We start from the raw sequence: 27997 nt of genomic DNA on the forward strand, positions 1-27997 counted from the left end.
AACGGCCTCCATGCTTGCCTTGGTATGGCGTCCGCACAGAAAAAAGGTGCGGAACGATTGGCTGCCGTTGCTCTGACAGAGGGAGGGGCGACTGACGACATGGCTTACAGGGTTGGCTTCAGGGAGCTAAAAATCAACAAAGGGGGTGGCTTTACATCAAGGAGTATTTCAGGCAGGACTTCCCGGAGGGTTCCAATAAGAAATGGTACACCTAAGTTATTGTTCTTATTGGTCTCTGATTCATACATGGCTAGATTTACCTCGCTGCACCTTCTCTGTGAGTGACTGCAGTGTGACCTAGAGGAATGAGTCCCCTAGAGAGGGGGCGGGTTTGCAAATGAGTACAAAACAAATCTGGTCTATTTCTTGTTTTGATCCACTCCATCTATCTTTTACATCTTTGGCTAGCAGCAGACGGTGCAGACGGACTGCATGCCATCCACAGCTCATGGCTGCTCGGCAGAAGATGGTACAATAGGACTGCTGGCAATCCGTATTGCCTGCCTGCTCACCATAAGATGGTTCAATAGGACTGACTGCAGGACTAAAGAGAATGACTTGATCAAGTCACTCCAAATTTAGTCCCTGCGCCCATGTCTGCCCAGGCGCTCCTGATCAACCTCACACAGGCGACCAGGAGCACCTCGGACATGACGATGACGGCTACCAGTCCTATTGCACCGTCTGCTGCCACAAGGCAATGGGTTGCTGCTGCTGTGTAGCAATGTAGTAACGCGTCTGCCAGCACCCAGGAGACATACGGTGACAGTGAGCTGAGTGGACTCCATGCTTGCCATGGTAAGGTGTCTGCACAGGTAACTCAGGAAAAAAGGCGCGAAACGATTGTCTGCCCTTGCTTTCACGGAGGGAGGGAGGGAACGGGGGCCTGACAATATGTACCCAGAACCACCCGCGACAATGTTTTAGCCCCATCAGGCATTGGGATCTCCGCCCAGAATTCCAACGGGCAGCAGAGACTGCGGGAACTGTGGGATAGCTACCCACAGTGCAATGCTCTGGAAGTCGACTCTAGCCTCAGTACTGTGGAAGCACTCCGCCGAGTTAATGCACTCAGAGCATTTTCTGTGGGGACACACACACTCGAATATATAAAACTGATTTCTAAAAAAACGACTTCTATAAATTGGACCTAATTTCGTAGTGTAGACATACTCTAACTCATATTGACCTTTGTCTCCCAGAACAGACTCTGCTGGAGATGTCTACGGATTACTGCAGTCCAAAAAGTATTTCAGATCAGGATCTTGGAAAGGAACTGTTGCTATCAAAGTATTTTCCTTTCATTTTGATCTTTATTGCCTTCTGTATCTTATCAGGAGGGGGGCTTGTGTATCGAGAATAATAATCTTGCTTTTTAATTAAACCCTGCTGAGTCACAGCTCCGTTCTTTCCAGAACTCAAATTCATCCACTCAGATTATCACTGAACAATTAAAAAAAACCACAACCCAACACCACATTTTAGAAGTGGTGTAAGTATAATGAAGTTCTAAGTCACAACGGAGGTTTGAACACTGATGCTGGTGCACTCTGGACATTTGAAATTGGCTGTTCAGTGGCTGCTGTTTGCTGCTCCGCTCTCTGATCTTCTAATTACTGCATAGGGCCTCATTTTGCTGCTTATTTTGCAGCTTGTATTTCTGCCAGGAAGGGCAAAAACCACCAGATCTTTAATTTTCAGAGGACTCAGCCACTGGTGACGTGGGGAATCGGCTCTGGAACAAGACTATCTGAACCTGGATTTGTTTCTTGACGTCACATGACTTTGACAATCTTCGTATAAACTACCGTGTAGTTGCTTTGCAAATCTGCTGCAGAGATTTGAGGCTGTCAGCAAAAGCTACTCTGCCCCAAACTGCATGAGACTTGACGTGACCTTTAAGCTCTAGGCATGCCAGTCTACAACAGTGAAGGATTCAATCTGAGAAACAATTAGACAAGACTCTGAGTTACATCAGAACCCACAGAAATAAGTCACATGGAACAAAGCTCACCCTGTGACCCAAAGTCTTTACCAAAGTCTGAAATGACCTCCCATGTACCCTCCTTGAGCTCATATGTACCAAATGGCTCAAAAGGACCCTTCATCAGCTTAAAGACCAAATTAATATACACAAGCTCAATTTCACAAAAAGGGGCTGCTGAAAAACTGGTCTACCTTGGAAAACATGCCTTTAAGCAACATAAAAGCAGCTCAGTCTATTTAGTTATCCAAGAGAAGGTTAAGAGGAAATTCAATCATGGTCTGCCAGCACTTAAATGGGAATGAGATTTCTGACAGTAGACAGCACTTTAACAGACAAAAGCATAACAAGATCTAAAGGTTGGAAATAGCAGCTAGACAAGTTCAGACTAGAAATATGGCACAAGTTTTTAACAGTGAGGGTAACTAATAACTTACTTAGAGATGTAGAAGATTCCCCATCACCTGAAATCTTTAAATCAAGACTGGATATCTTTCTAAAAACATGCTATAGCTGAAACAGAATTATGGGTTTGATTCAGAAATTACCGCTAAGCCTCTTTGACCTGTGTTACAGATGCAATAAGACTAGATGATTATAATGGTTCCTTCTAGCCTTAATCTAGGACTTTACATTTGATATATTTGTGATGGATCGATATTTCGGCCAAAAGAATATTCATGGATTTTTTTTAAGCTAGTCTCATAGAGACTACATCGGGGGTGCAAAACTGTATGAAGGGCTGGGTAGGGAAAGCTGTGCCTCCCCATCAACCCCCTCCCACTTACCACCCCCGACTGCCCCCCTCAGAACCTCCGACCCATCCAACTCCCACTGCTCCTTGTCCCCTGACCACCCTCTCCCAGGCCCCCCTCCCCAACCACCGCCCCAGGCCCTCCCCCATCCAACCACCCCCTGTCCCCTGACTGCCCCAACCCCTATCCACACACCCCCCCCCCCCGACAGGCCTCCTGGGACTCCCACACCTATCCAACGCCCCCGTTCCCTGTCCTCTGACTGCCCTCCCCCACAACCTCCGCCCCATCCAACCGCCCCCTTCTCCCTGTCCTGGACTGCCCCCCGGAAACTCCTGCACCTTATCTAACCTCCCCCCACCCCCCTTACCATGCTGCTCAGAGTGGCAGGACTGGCTTATTGGAAAGCCTAGTAGGTGGGCAGGTGCAAGCTGCGCTGTCCGCGTGGCAGCATACCTACATGGGAGGAGGGCAGCAGAGGAAGGGCCGGGGGCTAGCCTCCCCATCCGGGAGCTCAAGGGCCGGGTAGGACAGTCTGGCAGGCTGGATGTGGCCCGCAGGCCGTAGTTTGCCCATCTCTTAAATCTCAAGGATTTTAAAGCTCTCAGTGTAGCCCTGGAAACCAGCAGCTTCCATCCCACCTTCCTCATGGTCTGATGAATGAATCTTTGAAGCTGATATGGTTTTGTATTAAAGCTTCTCTTGAGAAGTATAAGTCTATTCTTTTTTTTTTTTCTACTGAGAGCCAAGTTTAAGTCATAACTTGGCTCGGAGTTAAAAAAAAAAAAAAAAAAAAAAAAAGCTGGTTGGTCTTTAAAAGAGCAGAGCTAGCCCAATACATATGCATTTCATACACTCCACAAATACAGAGTAACTCAGGCTGAAGCTGCCCATTTCCAGACCCGCCCTGAAAAGTGGTCAGTTGTGTGCGCGCATCCGTGTACCCCATAGGTTAGTACAGTGGTAAAATGTAGTGACAGAGTTGTGCAAAGAAGCTTGCCAAGTACATTACCCAAGCCATTGGTCTTTCCACACTAAATTCACACTGATTTTTGCTTCAAATTGTTTACTTCAAAAATGTTGAATCATTAAAACACAGCTATGTACCAGATTCACTTTTTTCTGGCCTTCCTTTTTTTAGTTTAACTACTGATCTGCACATCAGTTTACTAAAGCGTCATCATCATCCAAGCTAACCAATATTTAGCACATTCGTTGTTTAAAATTGTTTTATTTTCCTTCTTTAGGCCCATAACAACCAGCCTCTTGTGCTGATTTGACTTAACATGCATCTCACTGGTATATTAAACCAAACATGTAACTCTGCTGCATTATGAAGACAGCAGCCAGCCAGTGAAGGAAGTGCCATATGTGGTTTTATATACAAGAGATAGGCATTACTATTATATTGTATGTATATTCTACTGCTAGATTCATTATCCACAAAGAGTAAGGTACACCAATTATACTGCATAAATAGTAAAAGTTACACAATTTTAGGCATTTTCAAAACACTTTTTGCTTGATAGTGTCATTTAAATCAACTCAGTGATTAATCTACTGTCTACGTCAAACTACAACATAAATGTTACTTATATTCATAACTGGGCAGCCTCAGTCACCATTCACCAATATTCATCCACATTCATTTGCTAGGTAAACAGGACGGTATTCTGATAATATAAAATAATCAATTTCTTAGTTTACTTTTTGGGTTAATAAGAAATTAACATAATCAAAACTATATTTTCCTTTCTAGTTAATATTTCTAATAACGACTCAATATGTCGCTTAAAATCTATTTTAAATGACAGCCATACAAATTAGATAGAATAGTAAATTAAGCTACATCTTTAGAAAAGCCACTCAGAAAGACGAAGAAATAAAAATTTTTACCCCTTGATGTACAACTTTTCCACAATCGTCTGCCAACCTTCCAAAGAATAAAACATTGACGGTGCTGGTCTTTGAACATGAATTCTCTGACTCTATAACAAGAAGCATAAACAAACCAGATTACTACAAATCCTTTTATACCAAAATGGTGACAGAAAAGTCTCTACAAAAACATTCTATACAATGCAAAACACATTTTTATTTGAATAACGAAAACTGATATATACATGCAAAATATTTTAAAAGGCCCAGAAAAGCAGCTATACAAACAATACTGTCTATATGAAATAGAATACTTTTCATGTGTTTGATCACAATTTAAAATGTGCATGTACAGAGAAACAATGTATATTAAACATAGAAGTGACAAAGCTCCCACTTTGGATGATGTTACAGATAGAATACACTACTAAGTTATATTTAATTCTCTGTATTAGCAAAGAATATATTGTATAACTATTTTATATGGAGATAATCCATGACTTATCATAGAATCATATCATAGAATATCAGGGTTGGAAGGGACCCCTGAAGGTCATCTAGTCCAACCCCCTGCTCGAAGCAGGACCAATTCCCAGTTAAATCATCCCAGCCAGGGCTTTGTCAAGCCTGACCTTAAAAACCTCTAAGGAAGGAGATTCTACCATCTCCCTAGGTAACGCATTCCAGTGTTTCACCACCCTCATAGTGAAAAAGTTTTTCCTAATATCCAATCTAAACCTCCCCCACTGCAACTTGAAAAAAGTCCCTTCATGCACTTGTAAGTACCAAGAAGTTTTCCCCGGGGAGCTGGGAGACCTAGGTTTGAATATCTGCTATAATTAAGCTTTCATTTTAAAACATATTCTAGCTGTTATGGTTACAGAAATGACCATCCATGTGTGAATCGATACAGTCATTTTTTTGAAACTGTAAAGAACTCCAGTGCCCCTGCTGAGGCTCATAGATAACCTGACTCGCAGCAGAGTGCAATTAACAAAACTCTGGGGAAGTTTCAGGTCTATTCAGACCTGAGTAGGTAGCAGTGAAACTGACAATGACTGCATCAAATTCACCTGCTGCTAGGACGGCGTGGGCAAACTTTTTGGCCTGAGGGCCACATCGGGGTTGTGCAACTGTATGGAGGACCAGGTAGGGAAGGCTGTGCCTCCCCAAACAGCCTAGCCCCCGTTCCCTATCCACCCCCTCCCACTTCCCACCCCCCTCAGAACCCCTGACCCATCCAACCCCCCCTTCTCCTTGACCCCTGACTGCCCCCTCACAGGAGCCCCCCACCCCCTATCCGCCCCAACCCACCCCCTATCCAACTCCCCCCCACTCCCTGTCCCCTGACTGCCACAACCCCTATCCACATCCCCACCCCCTAATAGGCCCCTGGGACTCCCACGCCATATCAGACTGCCCTTGTTCCCCGTGCTCTGACCCTCCCCCCAAGAACCTCCGCCCCAACCACCCCCCGGTCACCCCCATCCAACCTCCCTCCCCTCCCCCCCCGGCTCCCTGCCTGTCCCTTGGGACCCTCTGCCCCTTATCCAACCCCCCCGCTCCCTTACCATGCCAGAGCCAGCCACGCTGCCCGATAGGAGTGGCAGGCCAGAGCACCGCCCGCGTGGTGGCATGGCTGTCTGGGAGGGGCCGGGGGTAAGCCTCCCGGCCAGGAGCTCAGAGACCAGGCAGGACAGTCCCGTGGGCTGGATGTGGCCCACAGGCCATAGTTTGCCCACCTCTGTGTGCTAGGAGCATCAGCACTGCAGATAAGTTTCATCTACACTGCATGCTTTTCAGGGGTGTATAGTGCACATACTCATGTAGACCCTGTAGCACAGGTACAAACAGCAGGGTAAATGGTGAGGCATGGCTTAGGCAAGTAGAATAAAGACATGCTTGAAGGGTGTGGGTATATACTCAAGTACACATCCAATAAGGCTCTCAACTCACCCAAGCCGTGCCTCCCCATCTACACTGCTATTTTTGTCAGCGCGGTGTCCTGTTGCTTCCCCACTGATAGAGCCTTTCTCTGCTGCCTCCCCTCTGCCAGAACTTTTCATTGGATCATCTAGCTGCACACCGCAGTGTGGACACAATGTGCTTTTCACTCTGGCATGTAGCTACGTGTACACAACACGCTGCTGAAAGTGATGTGTAGTGTAAACGTAACTAGAGAGTAGAGGACAAGAACCACAAAATAACCCTTGAGGCTGGAGAGGTATAGTAATAGATTAGCCCCCCTTTCCCTACCCTCATACAACAACCAGGAGACAGAGAGGAGTCAAGTAGCAGAGATCCTCTAGTGGAGGACAGGATGGGGGCGAGCAGAAGTAAAGTGGGAAGGAGGAAGACAGAAATAAAATATTTTCTTCTGGGCCAGAAGAGGGACTTCAAAACTTAAGGCTAGTCTACACTGGCAACGCTAAAGCACTGCCACGGCAGCACTTGTGTGGTCTTGTGTGGTCGCGGCGCAGCGTTGGGAGAAAGCTCTCCCCGCGCTCTAAAAAACCCACCTCCATGAGGGGCATGGCTCCCAGTGCTGGTGCACTGTCTACATTGGTGCTTTACAGCACTGAAACTTGCTGCGCTCGGGGTGTGTTTTTTCACACCCCTGAGCGAGAAAGTTGCAGCGCTGTAAACTGCCAGTGTAGACAAGCCCTTAGACACTGTATTGCCAGAGTCCAATACAAGAGTTAGTGCCCCGAGCAGTATCTAGGAACACCATCTGCATTCTTTCTCCACAGGAACTGGGCTTCTCAGCAGTTGTTTTGAATCTCACTGGCAATCTTTCCCTTCCTCATCTTTTGTTTCAGCTTCTAGCTGTGCAGTTTAGTCTTGACTACTAAATGTCTCTTTTTTTAAAACCCAAGTCAATTAGTTAAAGATATAGCTTTAATCTGTTCAACCTGGAATAGGACTCAATATGTTATACATTATATCTTCTGTCAGCACAATGGCCACAATAAATGCTTTATTTTCATATATCAACCATGGTGATTACTACTGAATTTGATTCAGTTGCTCTTCAGTTTTTCAAGTGGTTACAAACTGAAGAAATGCAGCATTAAGACAGTACATAAAAGTAATATATTGCTGGAACAATCTATAACAACAGATTACAAGGTTGCATAACTACAAGAAGTCTGTTGAAGCACTATGGTCACGTTGCTTCAAATGACTCAGTGGCATGTAAATTTAAAATACCATATTCTGAGGGAACGTATACAAGTGCTGAACACAACAAAACAGCTCTTTTCCAAGGTTTATTAATACTGATATAGCAAAATTTTAAGAGATGCATTAGTAATTTCAACAGAAGTAAAGAATTGTATGTTTAAATGGGAATACCTTGAAGTACAATCTTGAAAAATTCTGTTCCATTTCCAAGTTTAGTTAAAGGGTAGGAGAGAATAACTGTTCCCTGAAATGAAAGAAGAGACAAAAAAAAATTGATTAACAAAAAACTCCAAAATAAAGCTATGAGCAACTCTGGGTCACTGCAATAGAAATAACTGGTAGAAGCTTCAAAGCACAAAGCCAGCTTTTGCTCTGGAGTGTCCAGCATGAATTAATGTTATTGTGGTTTGACAAATAGATTGTGGGGGGAGGTTTAGAGTAATTTGGTGGTAAAGGTTAAGAAGATATGAGAGCAAGTAAGTGAATTTTAACCAAAAGGTGTCAGTTCTAAGAGGGTGTTTGACATTGAGCAATTTAATCATCTAGACTAAAGCAACGAGAAAGGAAGAAAGCAAGTGGCTAATAGGTGACCAAAACTAAAATAATCACTGCTTTTCATATATATGTTCTTGGACTTTCCACTCGGAGAAAAGCAGCACATATCCGGTGAGAAGTTAACTAAAGCAAGTAAACCAGAGAAGGCAGGAAAACAATAGCCTCTCAGAATATAGGAAATAATATTTAGACAGAGGAGCATAACAAAATAATTAACTGAGAGTTACAAACCAGGAGATAAAAATATGTAGGCATTAAAAATAAATTTGATTTCTGACAAAGATTCAAGTGGACAGACACATAAGCAACTCTCAACAACATTTCTGCAAGAGTTGTTGTCAGTAGTTGCTACACAGATGCTAACGAGTACCTCAGAAATGTAGGCCATGTACTTAAAGTAGGTACCACAATGATAGGTTTTGCTAGTTAAGGGCAAATGAAGGGCTAATTCACAGACGTAAAAAAAGTGGCTAAAGAGGTGATGCAAAATAATCAGAAGATACAATGGATTGCAAATATTCTGGAGGAAAATATTGAGATGCATGTGAAATTAGAGTCAAGAGACAAAAATACAGAAATTCATATGGGAATAAATAATCCTCTGTATAAATGGTACTTAAGATGTGGAGAACTGATCAGAATAGTGGTATCATCCAAACCCGGGGTTTGTAGCGTTGAATCACACCATTGTGTGAACGTTGCAAATACTTTTTGGCTGTACAGGGTAACCTACTAACAATCAAACTCCGTTTACACTGAAGTCAAATGGAAGCACAGAATTATATCATTGCATTCCAATTCTAGTTATACTGGACATCTGCTTAGAATGAATGAATGGGGCAAAAAAGGGATTTTACCATAAAAAGGTTAATTAACAGAACATGTAAGTCAACTGAGTGCATTCCTCCACATTTGGCAGGTTTAGTACTATGCCCATTTTAAAAATAGAACAATATGGAGAATGGTTCAGGGGGAAGAAAAACATAAGGTTTGAAAAATCAATATATATATCTATCTATCTGTAAGAGAACTGGGTATGTTCAGTATGGAGAAAACATGGTTGCAGTAGAGAGGGAGAAAGACAACCTTCTATAAAAACACAAAAGGAGCATTACCAAGATGACAGGTATGTTATTACCAGCCAGCCAGGACAGAAAGAGTCATAGTGGTCTTATATTGCATCACGGGAAGTGTGGGTTAAATATTAGAAGACAGTGTTAGGCAGTGGAAACAGCTGTCACAAAAGGAGGAGGCACAAAAGCTAAATGAAGTATAGACTACCTATCAATAGCCATCTATTACAGACACTTTAAGAAATAAACAACATTCGGCAACTAACCAGTAACCGAAATAGAAGTCTCCACATTAAATCCAAATAATTTTTCTTCTTTTTTTGTCTAAAAAGGTAATTATTAAAATAAATCCAACTACCCCTAATCTTCAACATATTTCAAATAGAATAGTGATTCAGAACATGTTGTACAGCTTTATTTCTGCCAAAGCAGCAATAGTGTTTCATTTAGAACAAAACAAAGAAAAAGTTATAACATAGGCTGTATTTTATCATGGTAATAATGCCACTTTTCAGGAGCAAGATGGCAAGTTTATGGGGCAACATGAAATGTTATAAATGCACATTTTAATCACCAGCAACCACTAAAACTATGCTTTATAAAGGTACTGGAAATGTCCCTAAAAGTACCTGAAGAAACAGATTTTCCACTCATATTTTAATTTGGGGATTTATTTAAAATTACAAGTAAAGGATAACCTGTGTACAAGTTGTTAAAAAAGATTCACTAAATTTTGTCTGTTGCCAGTAACATCAGTCTAAATCCATAGTTCCATTGAATCTAATGGAGCTACCAGTGTAAAAGAGCAGAAACTGATTAAAGATGGGGGGTTGGGGCGGAAGGGAGAAAGCAACTGAAGAGTTAATGACAATCTGTGATAAATGAAAGGCGGGCTCCCTTCTATGAACACTCAGCGAGCCAGTTAGCTATAAAATCCCTCTTAGTAGCTGTTCTCTACTTGCTTTACCTGTAAAGAGTTAAAAAGTCTCCCTATTATGCACAGGTAAAAGGAAGGGAGTGTGCACCTGACCAAAAAAGCCATTGGGAAGGATAGAACTTTTTAAAATTGAGAAAAAACTTCCCCTTTCTCTGTCTGTTGTTCTCGGGGAGAGGCAAACAGGGAGCAAGTATGCTGTAAGAAGCTTGGGGCCAGGTATGAAAAATCCTCGGTATCATACCTAAAACTACTCATTTGAAATCCCAGATATGTAAGTAGATCAGGAAATGTCTGGGAAGATGCAATTAGGTTTATGTCTTTTTATTTCTTTATGGCTTGTGGACTCCGCTGTGATAACCCCAAATGCTTTTGTTTTGCTTTTAACTTTTAAGCTGCACCTCAAGAAAGTTGTTCTTGATGCTTACTCCTTGAAAGTGGGTTTTTTGTTGTTTTTTTTTTAAATCTAGCACTTGCCTGAGTTTCCAGATGTATTTTCTTTTTGTTTCTAATAAAATTTACATTTTACCCCACAGGAAGGAATTCCCAAGTGCGCCTTCCTGGGTTCTCAAAGGATTTTGCACTTGGGTGGTTGCAGCATCTACCCATCCAAGGTCAGAGAAAAGTTGTAACTTTGTGAGTTTAATACAAGTTTAATACAAGCCTAGAGTGGCCAGTATTAATTTTTAGAATCCTTGCAGGCCCCCACTTCCTGCATTCAGAGTGCCAGAGTGGGGAATCAGCCTTGACACAAGCAAAGGATAACCTGTGCACAAGTTGTTAAAAAAAGAGACACCAAATTTTAATAAAAACAAATGAGCAAGAATAAGTGTTCTGGAACTTTTGTTGGAGGAACTGTTCTTCATTTGAGTTCATTCTGTTGCAGCACTATATGCTGACCTAAGTTCTCTGGTTTCATGCCCCTGCATTTAACATCTAGCATTAGTATAACACAGTGGTCCTCTGGGGGGATGCAGAGGAACATGCAGGAGCACAGGGAGAGGCAGCCCTGCAGTGAGGCCTGGGCCAGCCCCCACAGGAGTGGGAAAGGAGCTCCACCCAGTGCCACTCTCCCCCAGCCCAACTCTGCTCCACTCCCTGCTCCACCCCAATCCAATTCTGCCCTCATTCCCTCTCTGCCCCCAGGCCAGCTTCGCCTCTAGTCTCAGCTCCTTCCCCCATCCCCAGTTCCGCCCCCAGCTCCACCACTGAGCACACTGTGCAGTAATGGAGGGAGGACACAGACAGATTCCACTACTGGTGGTGGTTGGACGGGGGGGGGGGGGGGACGCACAGCAGGAAAACTTTGAGCACCACTGACAGAACATAAAAAGAAGGTTTAATCACTTGCACTATGGACTGGCACTTAAAGAAAACTTTCAAGTCTGGAAAACATTCTGTGCTAACCTGATAAAACTAAACAACGTCCTTTTCACTCAATCCAGTTGTGCTTTCACGGCGATATAATCCTCAGAAGCTGGTTTACTAGAAAGATATCTGATAACCTCCAAGGCTTCCTATGTCGATAAAGTACTTGCACTGCTTCAAATTAGGTGCACCTGGCTGATATAATCAACCATTTTGCTGCTTATGCTCTAATAAATTTGTTAGTCTCTAAGGTGCCACAAGTACTCCTTTTCATTTTGCTCCAAGCACTCCTGCAGTGTCTGGGTGCATCTTACCATGGTGTGTGTGTTTTGGTTTGCTCCTTTCTTTTTGCATCTCAGTACTCAAAAGCTTATCTGTGTCTTCTGGTAAAGTGACAAAATCCAGTTTTGTGACATAAATCAAGTGGGCTTTCAGTTAGTCTGCCTCATGTTTTGCCCATTTCTACTGATGCAGATACATACTATGTATTCTACATCCTTAAAATTACATTTGATAGACAAAATTTTGATTTGACAAAATTACACCATTGTCAGTTGCTGTACCTTTCTTTGGAAAAGGAGCTGTCCTAATCCAAGTGTCCTACGTAGCAAAAAGTATCAGGAAATCAAACATTGCAATGACCAACAAGGAAAGCAATACTAAGAGCTTGTCTACACTACTGGGGTAAGTCGACTTAAGTTACACTACCCCAACTCTATGAATAACATAGCTTAGGTGGACTTAACTGCAGTGTCTACATCATGCTGCGTCGACAGGAGACACTCTCCCATCGACTTACCTTCCTCCTCTCTTTATGGTGGAGTACAGGAATCGACCAGAGAGAGCTCTGCGGTCAATTTAGTGGGTCTTCACTCGACCTGCAGCAGCATCGATTCACAGTAAGTGCAGACGTGGCCTAAGTATTTGCAGTGACACTGCAAGAACTGTTTGTAAATGGCTTTCATTGGAGTAGCTATGAATTGCCCTATTTTCTTTCTTCCCCAACTACCACTAGAAAACTTACGTTCCTAAAGCTCCTCCTCCAAATGTTCCCCAAGAAGTACAGGAGATGTGCCAAGATGTTAAACGTGTTCCATTAAGTAGTATGTGTTTCAGGCTTTTGCCCAGTACTTGCTCACTTTCACAGCACTGTCCCTCACGTATCCAAACACCTTCGTGAAAAGGTTTGGAAAATGGTTTACAATACATAATCTCCAGAATAACACATTCCAACAGAATAGCTTGGAATGTGTTATTTCATTTCAGCTGGCAGTTAAACTTAAGAAAATCAAATTTTTGTCTGAAAATATTTGATAACTTATGCCTAAACAAACATCTAAAATTAGTTGGTCTACTCTTGCAGTTTAGTACTTCGTATCTAGTCAGTTTCATTGATTCCCCTGAGCAGTCAGCTTCATACAGCAAAAGGAGAGGGGAACTTTAAAATAAAAAAAAAACAACAGGAAAATGTGATTGTAAAACTACAAAAGACAGTGGGGAGACTCAGGGCAGCTGTAGCAAGAGGATTTTCTTTTTAAACTAGACTAAATTCCATGCTGCTATGTGTTCCTTTATCACCTTTGCTGAGTCAGGATAAATTCATTGAGGACAAAATGAATTTAGACATTGGCCAAAAAATTAAAAATTGATTCGGCTCATTTCCTTTTAGCTCTGCAACATGGTAATCCCTCTGGAGAGCGACAGTAACTATGGATTCAGAGTAGCAGCCATGTTAGTCTGTATCTGTAAAAAGAAAAGGAGGACTTGTGGCACCTTAGAGACTAACAAATTTATTTGAGCATAAGCTTTTGTGAGCTAGAGCTCACTTCATCAGATGCATTCTATGGAGTTCAACCACTGAGATGATCTCAGGCTATTTTAGGGTTGCTCACAGCTAGCCATGCAAAACTGGATTCTCCAGAGCACTTAGCATTCAACATTGCTTCCTCAACATTAAAAAGGATTAGTTTGCTAACTGCATTGTTTTGTGCCAAACAACTCTTTCACGGTCACCTGCTTATTCCTAGAAGAGGCTGCAGCAGAATCAAGCTCTCTCAATGTGAGACAAGGGTCCTAAAATGCGATTGTATCTAGCTTCTCCTTTACAATCAGCGAAAATACTGCACTATCACCAGACACACTAAGCCCTGGTCTACACTAGGACTTTAGGTCGAATTTAGCAACGTTAAATCGATTTAAACCTGCACCCGTCCACACAGTGAAGCCCTTTATTTCGACTTAAAGGGCTCTTAAAATCGATTTCCTTACTCCACCCCTGACAAGTGGATTAGCGCTTAAATCGACGTTCCCAGCTCGAATTTGGGGTACTGTGGACACAATTCGATGGTATTGGCCTCCGGGAGCTATCCCAGAGTGCTCCATTCTGACCGCTCTGGACAGCACTCTCAACTCAGATGCACTGGCCAGGTAGACAGGAAAAGAACCGTGAACTTTTGAATCTCATTTCCTGTTTGGCCAGCGTGGCAAGCTGCAGGTGACCATGCAGAGCTCATCAGCACAGGTGACCATGATGGAGTCCCAGAATCGCAAAAGAGCTCCAGCATGGACCGAACGGGAGGTACGGGATCTGATCGCTGTTTGGGGAGAGGAATCCGTGCTATCAGAACTCCGTTCCAGTTTTCGAAATGCCAAAACCTTTGTGAAAATCTCCCAGGGCATGAAGGACAGAGGCCATAACAGGGACCCGAAGCAGTGCCGCGTGAAACTGAAGGAGCTGAGGCAAGCCTACCAGAAAACCAGAGAGGCGAACAGCCGCTCTGGGTCAGAGCCCCAAACATGCCGCTTCTATGATGAGCTGCATGCCATTTTAGGGGGTTCAGCCACCACTACCCCAGCCATGTTGTTTGACTCCTTCAATGGAGATGGAGGCAATACGGAAGCAGGTTTTGGGGACGAAGAAGATGAGGAGGAGGAGGAGGTTGTAGATAGCTCACAGCAAGCAAGCGGAGAAACCGGTTTTCCCGACAGCCAGGAACTGTTTCTCACCCTAGACCTGGAGCCAGTACCCCCCGAACCCACCCAAGGCTGCCTCCTGGACCCAGCAGGCGGAGAAGGGACCTCTGGTGAGTGTACCTTTTAAAATGCTATACATGGTTTAAAAGCAAGCATGTGAAAGGATTACTTTGCCCTGGCATTTGCGGTTCTCCTAGATGTAGTCCTAAAGCCTTTGCAAAAGGTTTCTGGGGAGGGCAGCCTTATTTCGTCCTTCATGGTAGGACACTTTATCACTCCAGGCCAGTAACACATACTCGGGAATCACTGTAGAACAAAGCATTGCAGTGTATGTTTGCTGGCATTCAACCAAAATCCGTTCTTTCTCTCTCTGTGTTATCCTCAGGAGAGTGAGATATAATTCATGGTCACCTGGTTGAAATAGGGTGCTTTTCTTCAGGGACACTCAGTATAGCCCATTCCTGCTGGGCTGTTTGCCTGTGGCTGAACAGAAATGTTCCCCGCTGTTAGCCATAGGGAGGGGGGAAGGTTGAGGGGGTAGTCAGGCGGTGGGAGGAGGCAAAATGCGACCTTGTAACGAAAGCACATGTGCTATGTATGTAATGTTAACAGCAAGGTTTACCCTGAAAGAGTGTAGCGACTGTTTTATAAAATGTGTCTTTTTAAATACCGCTGTCCCTTTTTTTTTCTCCACCAGCTGCATGTGTTTCAATGATCACAGGATCTTCTCCTTCCCAGAGGCTAGTGAAGCTTAGAAAGAAAAAAAAACGCACTCGCGATGAAATGTTCTCCGAGCTCATGCTGTCCTCCCACACTGACAGAGCACAGACGAATGCGTGGAGGCAAATAATGTCAGAGTGCAGGAAAGCACAAAATGACCGGGAGGAGAAGTGGCGGGCTGAAGAGAGTAAGTGGCGGGCTGAAGAGAGTAAGTGGCGGGCTGAAGAGAGTAAGTGGCGGGCTGAAGACAGGGCTGAAGCTCAAATGTGGCGGCAGCGTGATGAGAGGAGGCAGGATTCAATGCTGAGGCTGCTGCAGGACCAAACCAGAATGCTCCAGTGTATGGTTGAGCTGCAGCAAAGGCAGCTGGAGCACAGACTGCCACTGCTGCCCCTCTGTAACCAACCGCCCTCCTCCCCAAGTTCCATAGCCTCCACACCCAGACGCCCAAGAACGCGGTGGGGGGGCCTCCAGCCAACCAGCCACTCCACAACAGAGGATTGCCCAAAAAAAAGAAGGCTGTCATTCAATAAATTTTAAAGTTGTAAACTTTTAAAGTGCTGTGTGGCATTTTCCTTCCCTCCTCCACCACCCCTCCTGGGATACCTTGGTAGTCATCCCCCTATTTGTGTGATGAATGAATAACGAATGCATGAATGTGAAGCAGCAATGACTTTATTGCCTCTGCAAGCGGTGATTAAAGGGAGGAGGGGAGGGTGGTTAGCTTACAGGGAAGTAGAGTGAACCAAGGGGCGGGGGGTTTCATCAAGGAGAAACAAACAGAACTTTCACACCGTAGCCTGGCCAGCCATGAAACTGGTTTTCAAAGCTTCTCTGATGCGTACCGTGCCCTCCTGAGCTCTTCTAACCGCCCTGGTGTCTGGCTGCGCGTAACCAGCAGCTAGGCGATTTGCCTCAACCTCCCACCCCGCCATAAACGTCTCCCCCTTACTCTCACAGATATTGTGGAGCACACAGCAAGCAGTAATAACAGTGGGAATATTGGTTTCGCTGAGGTCTAAGCGAGTCAGTAAACTGCGCCAGCGCGCCTTTAAACGTCCAAATGCACATTCTACCACCATTCTGCACTTGCTCAGCCTGTAGTTGAACAGCTCCTGACCACTGTCCAGGCTGCCTGTGTACGGCTTCATGAGCCATGGCATTAAGGGGTAGGCTGGGTCCCCAAGGATACATATAGGCATTTCAACATCCCCAACAGTTATTTTCTGGTCTGGGAAGAAAGTCCCTTCCTGCAGCTTTTGAAACAGAACAGAGTTCCTGAAGATGCGAGCGTCATGCACCTTTCCCGGCCATCCCACGTTGATGTTGGTGAAACGTCCCTTGTGATCCACCAGAGCTTGCAGCACTATCGAAAAGTACCCCTTGCGGTTTATGTACTCGCCGGCTTGGTGCTCCGGTGCCAAGATAGGGATATGGGTTCCGTCTATAGCCCCACCACAGTTAGGGAATCCCATTGCAGCAAAGCCATCCACTATGACCTGCACATTTCCCTGGGTCACTACCCTTGATATCAGCAGATCTTTGATTGCGTGAGCTACTTGCATCACAGCAGCCCCCACAGTAGATTTGCCCACTCCAAATTGATTCCCAACTGACCGGTAGCTGTCTGGCGTTGCAAGCTTCCACAGGGCTATCGCCACTCGCTTCTCAACTGTGAGGGCTGCTCTCATCTTGGTATTCATGCGCTTCAGGGCAGGGGAAAGCAAGTCACAAAGTTCCATGAAAGTGCCCTTACGCATGCGAAAGTTTCGCAGCCACTGGGAATCGTCCCAGACCTGCAACACTATGCGGTCCCACCAGTCTGTGCTTGTTTCCCGAGCCCAGAATCGGCGTTCCACAGCATGAACCTGCCCCATTAGCACCATGATGCATGCATTGGCAGGGCCCATGCTTTCAGAGAAATCTGTGTCCATGTCCTGATCGCTCACGGGACCGCGCTGACGTCGCCTCCTCGCCCGGTATCGCGTTGCCATGTTCTGGTGCTGCATATACTGCTGGATAATGCGTGTGGTGGTTGATGTGCTCCTAATTGCCAAAATGAGCTCAGCGGCCTCCATGCTTGCCTTGGTATGGCGTCCGCACAGAAAAAAGGCGCGGAACGATTGGCTGCCGTTGCTCTGACGGAGGGAGGGGCGACTGACGACACGGCTTACAGGGTTGGCTTCAGGGAGCTAAAATCAACAAAGGGTGTGCCTGTACATCAAGGAGTATTTCAGGCAGGACTGCACGGAGGGTTCCAATAAGAAATGGTGCACCAAAGTTATCGTTGTTATTGGAACAAGGAGGTTAGCCTGGCCTCTGATTGATACATGGCTAGATTAACCTCGCTGCGCCTTCTCTGTGACTGACTGCAGTGTGATCTAGACAGGGGAGGAGGAAAATGAGTACAAAACAAATCTGGTCTATTTCTTGTTCTGACCCACTCCATCTATCCTTTACATCTTTGGCTGGCAGCAGACAAAAAAGGCGCGAAATGATTGTCTGCCCTTGCTTTCACGGGGGGAGGGAGGGTGGGAACGGGGTCCTGACGATATGTACCCAGAACCACCCGCGACAATGTTTTAGCCCCATCAGGCATTGGGATATCAACCCAGAATTCCAATGGGCAGCGGAGACTGCGGGAACTGTGGGATAGGTACGCACAGTGCAACGCTCCAGAAGTCGACGCTTGCCTCGGTACTGTGGAAGCGCTCCGCCGAGTTAATGCACTTAATGCACTTAGAGCATTTTCTGTGGGGACACACACACTCGAATATATAAAACCGATTTCAAAAAAACCGACTTCTATAAATTCGACCTAATTTCGTAGTGTAGACATACCCTAAACATTCTGCTTTCCAACTGCAGATGTAGATTTTGGCAGAAGTATTTCCTAATTTAGAATCTGCTTTTGTCTGCCTCAACATTTTACTACATGTCCAGTAATTCTGTACAGTCTGTCACACTTGCTTGCAGAAGTGGCTGTTGCTTGGCAGGCTGAAAAGCCAGAATCTATATTACTCCAAAGAGCACACAGATATCCATAAGTGGGAGGAAAGGAGAAACGCAGAACTTAGGAGAATGTGTTTTTTCCTGAAAGACTTTAGGGGGTGGGGATATCATGTCCCTTTTCACTTCAATTCTCAAAATATTTCCTCTCATCCTCCTGGGAATAATTCACTCCACCTCAAGAAACTGCAGCAACAAGCCCTTCCTGCAGACTAAACCACCTAGCACATGGAAGATTGAAGACAATGCAAAAAATACAGAGAAAGGAGGCCAAGACCTCTCTTGGCCACACACAACATGATAGCAATTTGAAATTAATTCTCTTTCTTTTAAGCTCCTGTGTTTTCCCCTTTTCCCCCCTATTATTCTCAGTGATCTGGTCCGCAGGTTCAGCCCCCCACAGAAATAACAATCAGGCCAGATGGCTTGTGGCAAGATCTCACTAGCATCCCCACACCTTATGGGAAACGGATCTCTGTATCACATCCACCTCACAGGTCTCTCTCTGAATGTGCACAGTATGCAAAACAATGATCGAAAGTTTGAACTGCCTGGCTTGTTTGGCTTTTTCTTCTAAACAGAGATTGTTTTTCACAGCAGACCTAATGAAAGTTTAGGATATTGATTCACATCCCCCCAAGTGTTTGGGACGATAAAACGGATTTAAAGTTACATTCACAGAAATCTTATTAAAGTAAACCTTTTGATAAAAGAACACAATATGGCCTCACATTTTAAGAAACAGATCTAAGGTGTCTATTTCACTAATATTCTGTGCCTGCAGCTGAGAACACACTCCTAAATGTGAACTACTCCATACCCCCTACATTTCCCAGTCTGGAACAACTAACTACTTGGCAACCAAACATTGCTATTATCAATGTAGCACATTTTATGGCAAGGGAATAAAAAGGAAAAAAACAATTACATTTTGATGTGGTAGCTGCTATTAGAATAATTGTCTTCATAAAACTGGGAGATTGAATTGCTTTGTATAAGAAATGAGAAACGCCTTTAAAAATCACCAGACCAGAAAAGTGATTTTAATCCATAGTGCTGTCATTTTAGGTTAGGTGTTTTTTTTCCTTTGTTTGATTGTTTATTTAATCAAGCCCCAAAAACCGCTCCAAAAACTGCAATTTTTTGGAATACAAATGCTATAAAGAAAATGGTAATGTGTTTTAAACAACAACTTAGATCCAGTGAGGATATGCAGATGCCGGGGCCATGTAAGGGGAGCTTACACATGCCTTATACATTTAGCTTTTTTTTTTTTTTTTTTTTATTTTAAAAAAAGATGACAAATATCCTCTTGCTAGTAAGTTACCTGAAAGTATTTGTTGGCCTGATCACAACCCATTTGCAGGTATTTTAAATCCACTTTCTGCAGATGGCTTAGTAGTAGAGTTTCAGGTGAGCCATCAATGACTTGAACAGGCATAGCTGCTTTACCTAAGTGAGATTAAAAATAAAAACACCAATTAGTCACATATTACTAACTTGTACAGTAAAGAAATAATTCAATCTTGTTGCAACTTTGGTTTGAATGTGAAGTCACTTCAATTGTGCTGGAGTTCAACTGCTTCATTTGGCATATTTATAATCTTCAACAGCAGATGAGCTCAAATATCTTACTGATGTTAGCAGGAGGCAAATCATATCAAAGGAGCACTTGCCTGACGTGAAGTCTCAAGTTAAGCCTTTTCAATTCACAAGCTTTTCAGTATTTTTTTTTTAAAGAATTCATTTTATATTAAGTTTCTGTAACAAAATAATGCTCACACATAATACTTAAATCCAAATAAAGAACAAAGTGGGCATCATGAGTATCATCTGCTCATAAAATCCATATAAAATAGTAAGTATCAGACCCTGACCTGGGAAGCCAGAATAGATATTTTTATGTCCTTACCAGCAGTTTATTGCAATTCAAAAAAGCTACAACAATTACTGTTGGGGGGGGAAAAAAAAAGTCATTCAAAGTGTAGCATGAATTTGGTATAAAACCAATTTTAATAAGATGTGAACATAGTTCTGTACAAGTTCCTATACAAATAAGTAGACATAAGAATAATGCATATAGTGATTTAATAAAAACTAGGCTCAACTGATTTTTCAAGATATCAGATGATAAATTAAATTTTATTTAGAAAGGAGCATAATCACTGCCAAATTAAATGTAAAAATGTACTAAGAAAAGCCAAAAAGGAGTTTGAAGAACAGCTAGCCAAAAAACTCAAAAGGTAATAAAAAGTTTTTTAAGCACATCAGAAGCAGGAAGCCTGCTAAACAACCAGTGGGGCCCCTGGACGAGAGACATACAAAAGGAGCACTTAAAGACAATAAAGTTATTGCAGAGAAACTAAATGAATTCTTTGCTTCAGTCTTCACACCTGAGGATGTTAGGGAGATTTCCAAACCTGAGCCGTCTTTTGTAGGTGACAAATCTGAGGAATTGTCACAGACTGAAGTGTCATTAGAGGAGGTTTTGGAATTGAGAAACTTAATAGTAACAAGTCAGCGGGACCAGATGGCATTCACCCAAGAATTCTGAAAGAACTCAAATGTGAAATTGCAGAACTATGGTTTGTAAACTGTCCTTTAAATCATCTCCCGTACCCAATGACTGGAAAATACCTAATGTAACACCAATATTTAAGAAGGTCTCTAGAGGCGATCCTGGCAATTACAGACCAGTTAGTCTAATGTCAGTACCGGGCAAATTAGTTGAAACAACAGTAAAGAATAAAATTGTCAGACACATAGAAGAACATAAATTGTTGCACAAAAGTCAACATGGTTTCTGTAAAGGGAAATCATGACTTACTAATCTATTACAGTTCTTTGAGGGGGTCAACAAACATGTGGACAAGGGAGATCCAGTGGACACAGTGTACTTAGATTTCCAGAAAGCCTTTGACAAGGTCCCTCACCAAAGGCTCTTACATAAATTAAGTTGTCATGGGATAAGAGGGAAGATCCTTTCATGGACTGAGAACTGGTTAAAAGACAGGGAACAAAGGGTAGGAATAAAAGGTAAATTTTCAGAATGGAGAGGGGTAACTAGTGGTGTTCTCCAAGGGTCAGTCCTAGGACCAATCCTATTCAACTTATTCATAAACCATCCAGAGAAAGGGGTAAACAGTGAGGTGGCAAAGTTTTCAGATGATACTAAACTGCTCAAGATAGTTAAGACCAAAGCATACGGTGAAGAACTTCTAAAAGATCTCATAAAACTAAGTGGTTGGGCAATTAAATGGCAAATGAAATTTAATGTGGATAAACATAAAGTAACCCACATTGGAAAAAAACAACCTCAACTATAGATACAATATGATGTTAGCTACAACTAATCAAGAGAAAGATCTTGGAGTCATCGTGGATAGCTCTCCGAAGACGTCCACACAGTGTGCAATGGCAGTCAAAAAGGTAAATGGGATGTTAGGAATCATTAAAAAAGGGATAGAGAATAAGATGGAGAATATCTTATTGCCCTTATATAAATCCATGGTACGCCCACATCTTGAATACCGCATACAGATGTGGTCGCCTCATCTCAAAAGAGATATACTGGCATTAGAAAAGGTTCCGAAAAAGGCAACTAAAATGATTAGGGGTTTGGAACAGGTCCCATATGAGGAGAGTTTAAAGAGGCTAGGACTTTTCAGCTTGGAAAGGAGACTAAGATATGACAGAGGTATATAAAATCATGAGGGGTGTGGAGAAAGTGAATAAGGAAAAGTTATTTACCTGTTCCCATAATATAAGAACAAGGGGACACCAAATGAAATTAATGGGTAGCAGGTTTAAAACAAATAAAAGGAAGTTCTTCACTCAGCACACAGTCAACCTGCGGAGCTCCATGCCTGAGGAGGTTGTGAAGGCTAGGACTATTTAAAAGAGAAATTCATGGAGGTTAAGTCCATTAATGGCTATTAGCCAGATGGGCAAGGAATGGTGTCCCTGGCCTCTGTTTGTTAGAGGGTGGAGATGGATGGCAGCAGGGAGGTCACTTGATCATTACTTAAAGAAAAGGAGTACTAGTGGCACCTTAGAGACTAACCAATTTATTTGAGCATAAGCTTTCGTGAGCTACAAGCTCACTTCGTCAGATGCATCAAAAGCTTATGCTCAAATAAACTGGTTAGCCTCTAAGGTGCCACAAGTACTCCTTTTCTTTTTGCGAATACAGACTAACACGGCTGTTACTCTGAAACTTGATCATTACTTGTTAGGTTCACTCCCTCTAGGGCACCTGGCATTGGCCACTGTTGGCAGACAGGATACTAGGCTGGATGGACCTTTGGTCTGACCCACTATGGCCATTCTTATGTTCTTAATTTTGTTTTATTTATTCATACTTAGTCTTTTTAGAAGATGTCCACTTTAAATAGAACTTCTTGCCCTATTAGTCTTGTCCTTCTGTTGGTTTCATGCAAACTAACCAAAATACTTTATATTTTCTAACTCAGAAATCACTCAGAAAGCACATCCCTCGGCCCACACCGCTTCCCACAGCCCCCATTGGCTTGGGACGATGAACCATGGCCAGTGGGAGCTGTGATCGGCCTAACCTGCAGATGTTGCAGGTAAACAAACCAGCCCGGCCCGCCAACGGCTTTCCCTGGCAGGCCATGTGCCAAAGATTGCTGATCCCTGATATACAGAATGTTAAAAAACATCAAGAAACTGATTTTCTGCACTTTCCAATTAACATGAATCCTTTTTCATCTCACTACTTAAGAACACTTAAAACAATATTTCATTTTACTTTAAGAAAATTATCTGTTTTCATTACTTTGGTCCATACAAATTGCTAGTTTCCTACCATTTCTTTCAACTCTAGGCTTCTTGAATCATCACATAACACTAATGATCCATTTGCAGTATGGATCATACGCTTTTGCACTTTCTAAAAATGAAAAACAATAATTAATCATGTTGAAGACTAAAAAGCTCACCAGTGCATATGGAGCCAGATGCCTTCTCATCTCAGTTTTCTAGCAATTCAAAACCCATATCAAGTAACAATTCCCTCTATTCCTTCCCAAGTTAGTTCCTCCCTTCCCAGCATCCAAAGTTAGTTGAGTCCATCCACTATTCACACCTCCCTCACTAGTCATCCACTTCTGTTCCCATCTAAGCTACATCTACACTGCAACTCAGGTTGTAATCTGCAGCTCATGGGGAGCTACCCGTGCTAGCTTTAATCTAACTACCTCACTAAAAAGAGCAGTGAGGATGTGGCAGCGCAGGATAGCAATGTGAGTATATACTCGGCAGGGTCAGGCAAGTTCGTGCAACCATGTTCTTGTACTGAGCTCTTGACACACCAATAAACCAAGGCAACTGCAGTGGGGGAAGGCTTGACAGTTGTTACTGTACCTGGGACCCCCTTATTTGTTATACCTGTAGGGCAAACTATTTACAATTGTTCTCTGAGTTTTTAGTCTAGTTTTATACCTTGGCCATAAAAGGTTCAGCTAACTTCTAATTATGGTAGAAACTCAGAGTTACAAACACCTAGGGAAGAAAGGTTGTTTGTAACTCTGAAATGTTTGTAACTCTAAACGAAACATTATGGCTGTTCTTTCAAAAGTTTACAACTGAACATTGACTAAATATAGCTTTGAACTTTACTGTGCAGAAGAAAAATGCTGCTTTTAACAATCTTAATTTAAATGAAACAAGCACAGAAACAGCTAACTTACCTTGTCAAATTTATTTTTTTAACTTTCCCTTAATTTTTTTAGTAGTTTACGTTTAACACAGTACTGTACTGTATTTGCACTTTTTTTTTTGGTCTCTGCTGCTGCCTGATTGCATACTTCCCATTCCAAATGAGGTGTCTGGTTAACCAGTCGGTTTATAACCCAGGTGTTCGTAACTCTGAGGTTCTGCTGTATCGATATCAAATCTTCCTTCAGACAATAATAAGTTAAAAAGCAATACCAGTAAAACCAATTTTTGGCTTCTTTACCTACTGTATCCATGCAACGAAGCATGGATGAGAAATCACAATATATTCTAGTAAATCTGTCAAGTTAGCCCTCACCTGAGAATACTTACTCCTTACTTTGGGGGAGGGGTTGGTTTATTTACACTGTAATGCAAATTTTGAAAAAAATACCTTATATAACCAAGTAGGAAAATGAGAGCTGAAGTCTCAGTAAGTAACAAGACCTCAGGAAGCTCTTGATATCACATCTCACCAATTTACACAGTATCCCACTAACATACAGAATAAAATGATGAAAATATTTCCTAGGCCAATAGTGCAACTGCCTTTTTCACTACTTTCTTCCTAATAAAGAGGCCTTGCAATGTAATGTATAGAAGACAGAGTCAATAAATCCTCAGCATAATACTCAGAATATCATACACTTTGAACTGCAAAGAAGGTTAGACCCACATTTATGGAACAAATAAACAAGCAGACACTCCTCGACTGACGACGATTACATAGACTTATTTTATTTAGCCTAGATAGACAAAGAAAGCAACTTTGAAAACACTGATATTCTACAACATTACAAAGATTTTACAATTGAAATACCCTGTGAAAGGAGCACCCAGCCCCCCAAAAAACCAGTGGGTGAGGAGAGGGAGGTGAGTACAATGGAGTGCGTAGTAGAGGCTTCCCCTACCAAATGACAAGGAGGAAACAGGTAGGAGGAGAATGAAAACTCTTTCTATTGGCTATTGGAGCTTCAGATTCATCAGACATCACCCTTGTTCTATTCGATATGAAATATGGAACCTCCCCAAGCAGGCTCCAAGATGGTAGAAATCTCAACACCCTACTCATTCTAGTGCTGAAGGCAGAAGTTTTGGGCTTCCGCCTAAAGAGTCACTCCTAGAAATCACCAAAAATGTCCCAATGCCCCTTTTTATGAAGGATTGCCAAGCATCAGGCATCTCACGTGACAGTCCTGTCATGCATTTTGACATGTCAGTTGCATTCTCACATTCTGCTGAGCTGTAAGAAGGCAGGAAGCATGGGCCTGCAATTCTGCCTTTTGGCTGCCTGTTGCAAGAGCCTGAGACAGATGAAAGTGTGTACAACAACAGAAGTGTTTATAACCACTAGAAGACACTCTCCTACAGGATCTGGAATTGAAACTGGGATTCCAGAGAGTCTCAATATTCCTTTTCTGACTAGCAAATAGCTGTGAAATCTACTGGCAAAGTATGTGTTTCATCCCCTTTTGATAGCTTCCAGCCCATACAGAGGACAACAGCCTACTACTGTTAGCAGTCAATCCATTAGCTCAGATAGTAAAGGTCTGTGCTGGGATTTGAAGATCCAAACCCTGCTGGATGACCCATGTGAGGTTTATTATGGTGCCGCATAATGGAATTTCTGTATTTTTCAGGATTGTTTTACATTAGCAAGTTACAGTAAAAAACTACATAAAAAGAATATTATGTTTGCAACATTAAACAAAGTTAGGAAATGCTGAAATCAAGGTTAATTTGGCCCCTTGTGCTTTATTATATAACTTTTAATGATATGATTGCATACTCTTTTTTCCCCATGAGGACCCTTGCCTCATTTCATGCACAAAACGGACTGTGCTCTGGCAATAAATCTAGGTTCAGTATTTAATGAGACTGTTGTCTGTATGACCCCCTTCTTCATTAGTTGCAGAAGCTGGAAGGCATGTAGTGAATGAAGCTGGAGATTGCAGGAAGATTAAGGAGGGTCTCATAGTTAAGGCAGCTGAATGCTGTCCTGGGGAATCAGATTTTATACCTGCCTCTGCCACAGAGTTCCTATGTGATGCTGAGCAAGGCACTTACAAACATTTCACAGGAACATTTCATGTGTGTTCCTCATTTTCTGAGTACCTGCGCTGAGACCCTGGGGTCTGATTTGCAGAAGAATTGAATACTCACAGCTACAACTGAAGTCTACAAGAGCTGTGTTTTGAACATACACAGTGCTATAAAGTAGTAAATGCTCTGAAAAATCAGGTCCAAAGCATCTCAAATTGGGTTCCCAGAATTAGTGGATATTTTTTACATTAAAGTATCTGTGCCTCAGTTCCACATTTATAAAATGGGGATTCCACCTCCTCACAGGGGATTGTGAAGATTAATTAATGTTTTTGAAGCACTCAGATATTATGGAGAACCACAGAAAAGTCCATGAGGAAATTAATAATTCTGTTTTTATAGGGTTTGGATGGTGCGCAGTACATGAAATATGGGGTCACAGACACTGAATGAAGATAAAAGCACCCATTCAGTGCACAGAACAATGCAAGGATCCTGTGGGAGGAAAAAATAGTATGCAATCATATAAGTAAAGACTATCATAACGCATACATGACAGGAAGAATAATCTAATGATTAGGGCACTAGCCTAGGACATGGGAGACCTGGCTTCACATCCCTGCTCCACTACAGACTTCTTTTGTCTGTGTTTATAAGTGTTGACTTCAGAAAGTCATGTATCTTCCCTGTGCCTCTGTTTGCCATCTGGAAAAAACCCAAAGCAATTTGTACAGAATCATGCACTGTTTAGAGGGGAGGGGATCTCAAACCCCACCCCTCCCAAATGTAAAGGGATGCCTCCCTAATGTTTTAACTCTTACTAGGAAACCCCCTTCCCCCTCGGCACCTTGGCAGGAATGATAACCGTAACAGGAGACTCACCTGTAATGATCACAGGCCAGGCAGCAGCTCCCCCTTAGCTGAGCCCCTTTCCTATCCCAACCAAACCAATGCAACGGCCCCACTGCGGATGTCCCTAGCCTGGGCAGGACGCAGCCCTCAGCTGACTCTGACAAAGAGGAGTGAGCTGAGGGGGTCCCCCAGACCGGCTCCGTACCCAGAACCCTGCAGGGAAGCGCCTTTGCCTCGGGACCCGTGTACAAACCCCCCTGCCGCCGCCACTGCTCCCGCCTCCCTCCTCTCAGCCTCCTGCGCTCCCTCTACGTCACTGCCTCTCTCCGGGAAAATGGCGTCCCCCGCGCTGCGCTGCGCTGCGCTGCGCTCCCCTCCCTCCCACTCCACGGGGTGCGCCCGTCCCGCCCGCCAGGGGCAAGGTTACCAAGGCGAAGCCAAACAGCCGCCATTTTGCTTGTGGGCTGAAACGCCGTCTGTGTCCGTTAAGTGCTCCCTCGTGCCATGTCCATTTCACAAAACGGGGTCTCCTGACGATATTCAATGGTTCGAGGGCCGGGGGCCAGGGAGCGCGCCCCGCGATCGAAAAATGCCAGGAAGGGGCAGGCTAGGGAACGGCAAGGGCGAGGGAACTGTGTCCGGGTGGAGACTCGGGGCGATCGTGCAGCGGAGTCCACAGGCCAGGGGCAGGAGCTCGGGCCCCAAACGATGCTGCGGGAGACCCAAAGTGCGTAGCGAGACCCTGTCTTCCGCAGGGACGCAGGCATCGAAACCTGTCTTCAGCCTGCCGGCAAGCAAGCCCCTGCGCCAGCCTACCCTCCGACCTCTTGTGAGACTGGCCCAGCCCTGCCGGCACACACACGCTTTGCGGGAGGCGGCCAGACCGTGGCAGTCTCCCCCACGCAGAGTGAGACGGGGGGTAAGGGACTGAAGC

At 43.6% G+C, this 27997-nt stretch overlaps 1 protein-coding gene across 3 annotated transcripts in view; it reads right to left on the reverse strand.

Annotated features, from left to right (window-relative positions):
* POT1 (protection of telomeres 1) overlaps window positions 1-27389 on the reverse strand; it is a 149009-nt gene extending 121620 nt beyond the window's left edge. For all 3 annotated transcript variants that reach the window (XM_073328243.2, XM_073328242.2, XM_073328241.2), the window contains exons 1-4: window positions 27094-27389; window positions 19760-19884; window positions 7972-8044; window positions 4636-4727 (exon numbers count right to left, since the gene is read on the reverse strand). In XM_073328243.2, the coding sequence (XP_073184344.1) occupies window positions 4636-4727; window positions 7972-8044; window positions 19760-19873 (279 nt within the window). In that variant the 5' untranslated portion in view covers window positions 19874-19884; window positions 27094-27389. The remainder of the gene's footprint in view (window positions 1-4635; window positions 4728-7971; window positions 8045-19759; window positions 19885-27093) is intronic.
* Between the last annotated feature and the right edge of the window lie 608 nt (window positions 27390-27997).

Source organism: Lepidochelys kempii, chromosome 1 (genome assembly GCF_965140285.1).
Source record: "Lepidochelys kempii isolate rLepKem1 chromosome 1, rLepKem1.hap1, whole genome shotgun sequence".
NCBI classification, from domain to species: Eukaryota; Metazoa; Chordata; order Testudines; family Cheloniidae; genus Lepidochelys; species Lepidochelys kempii.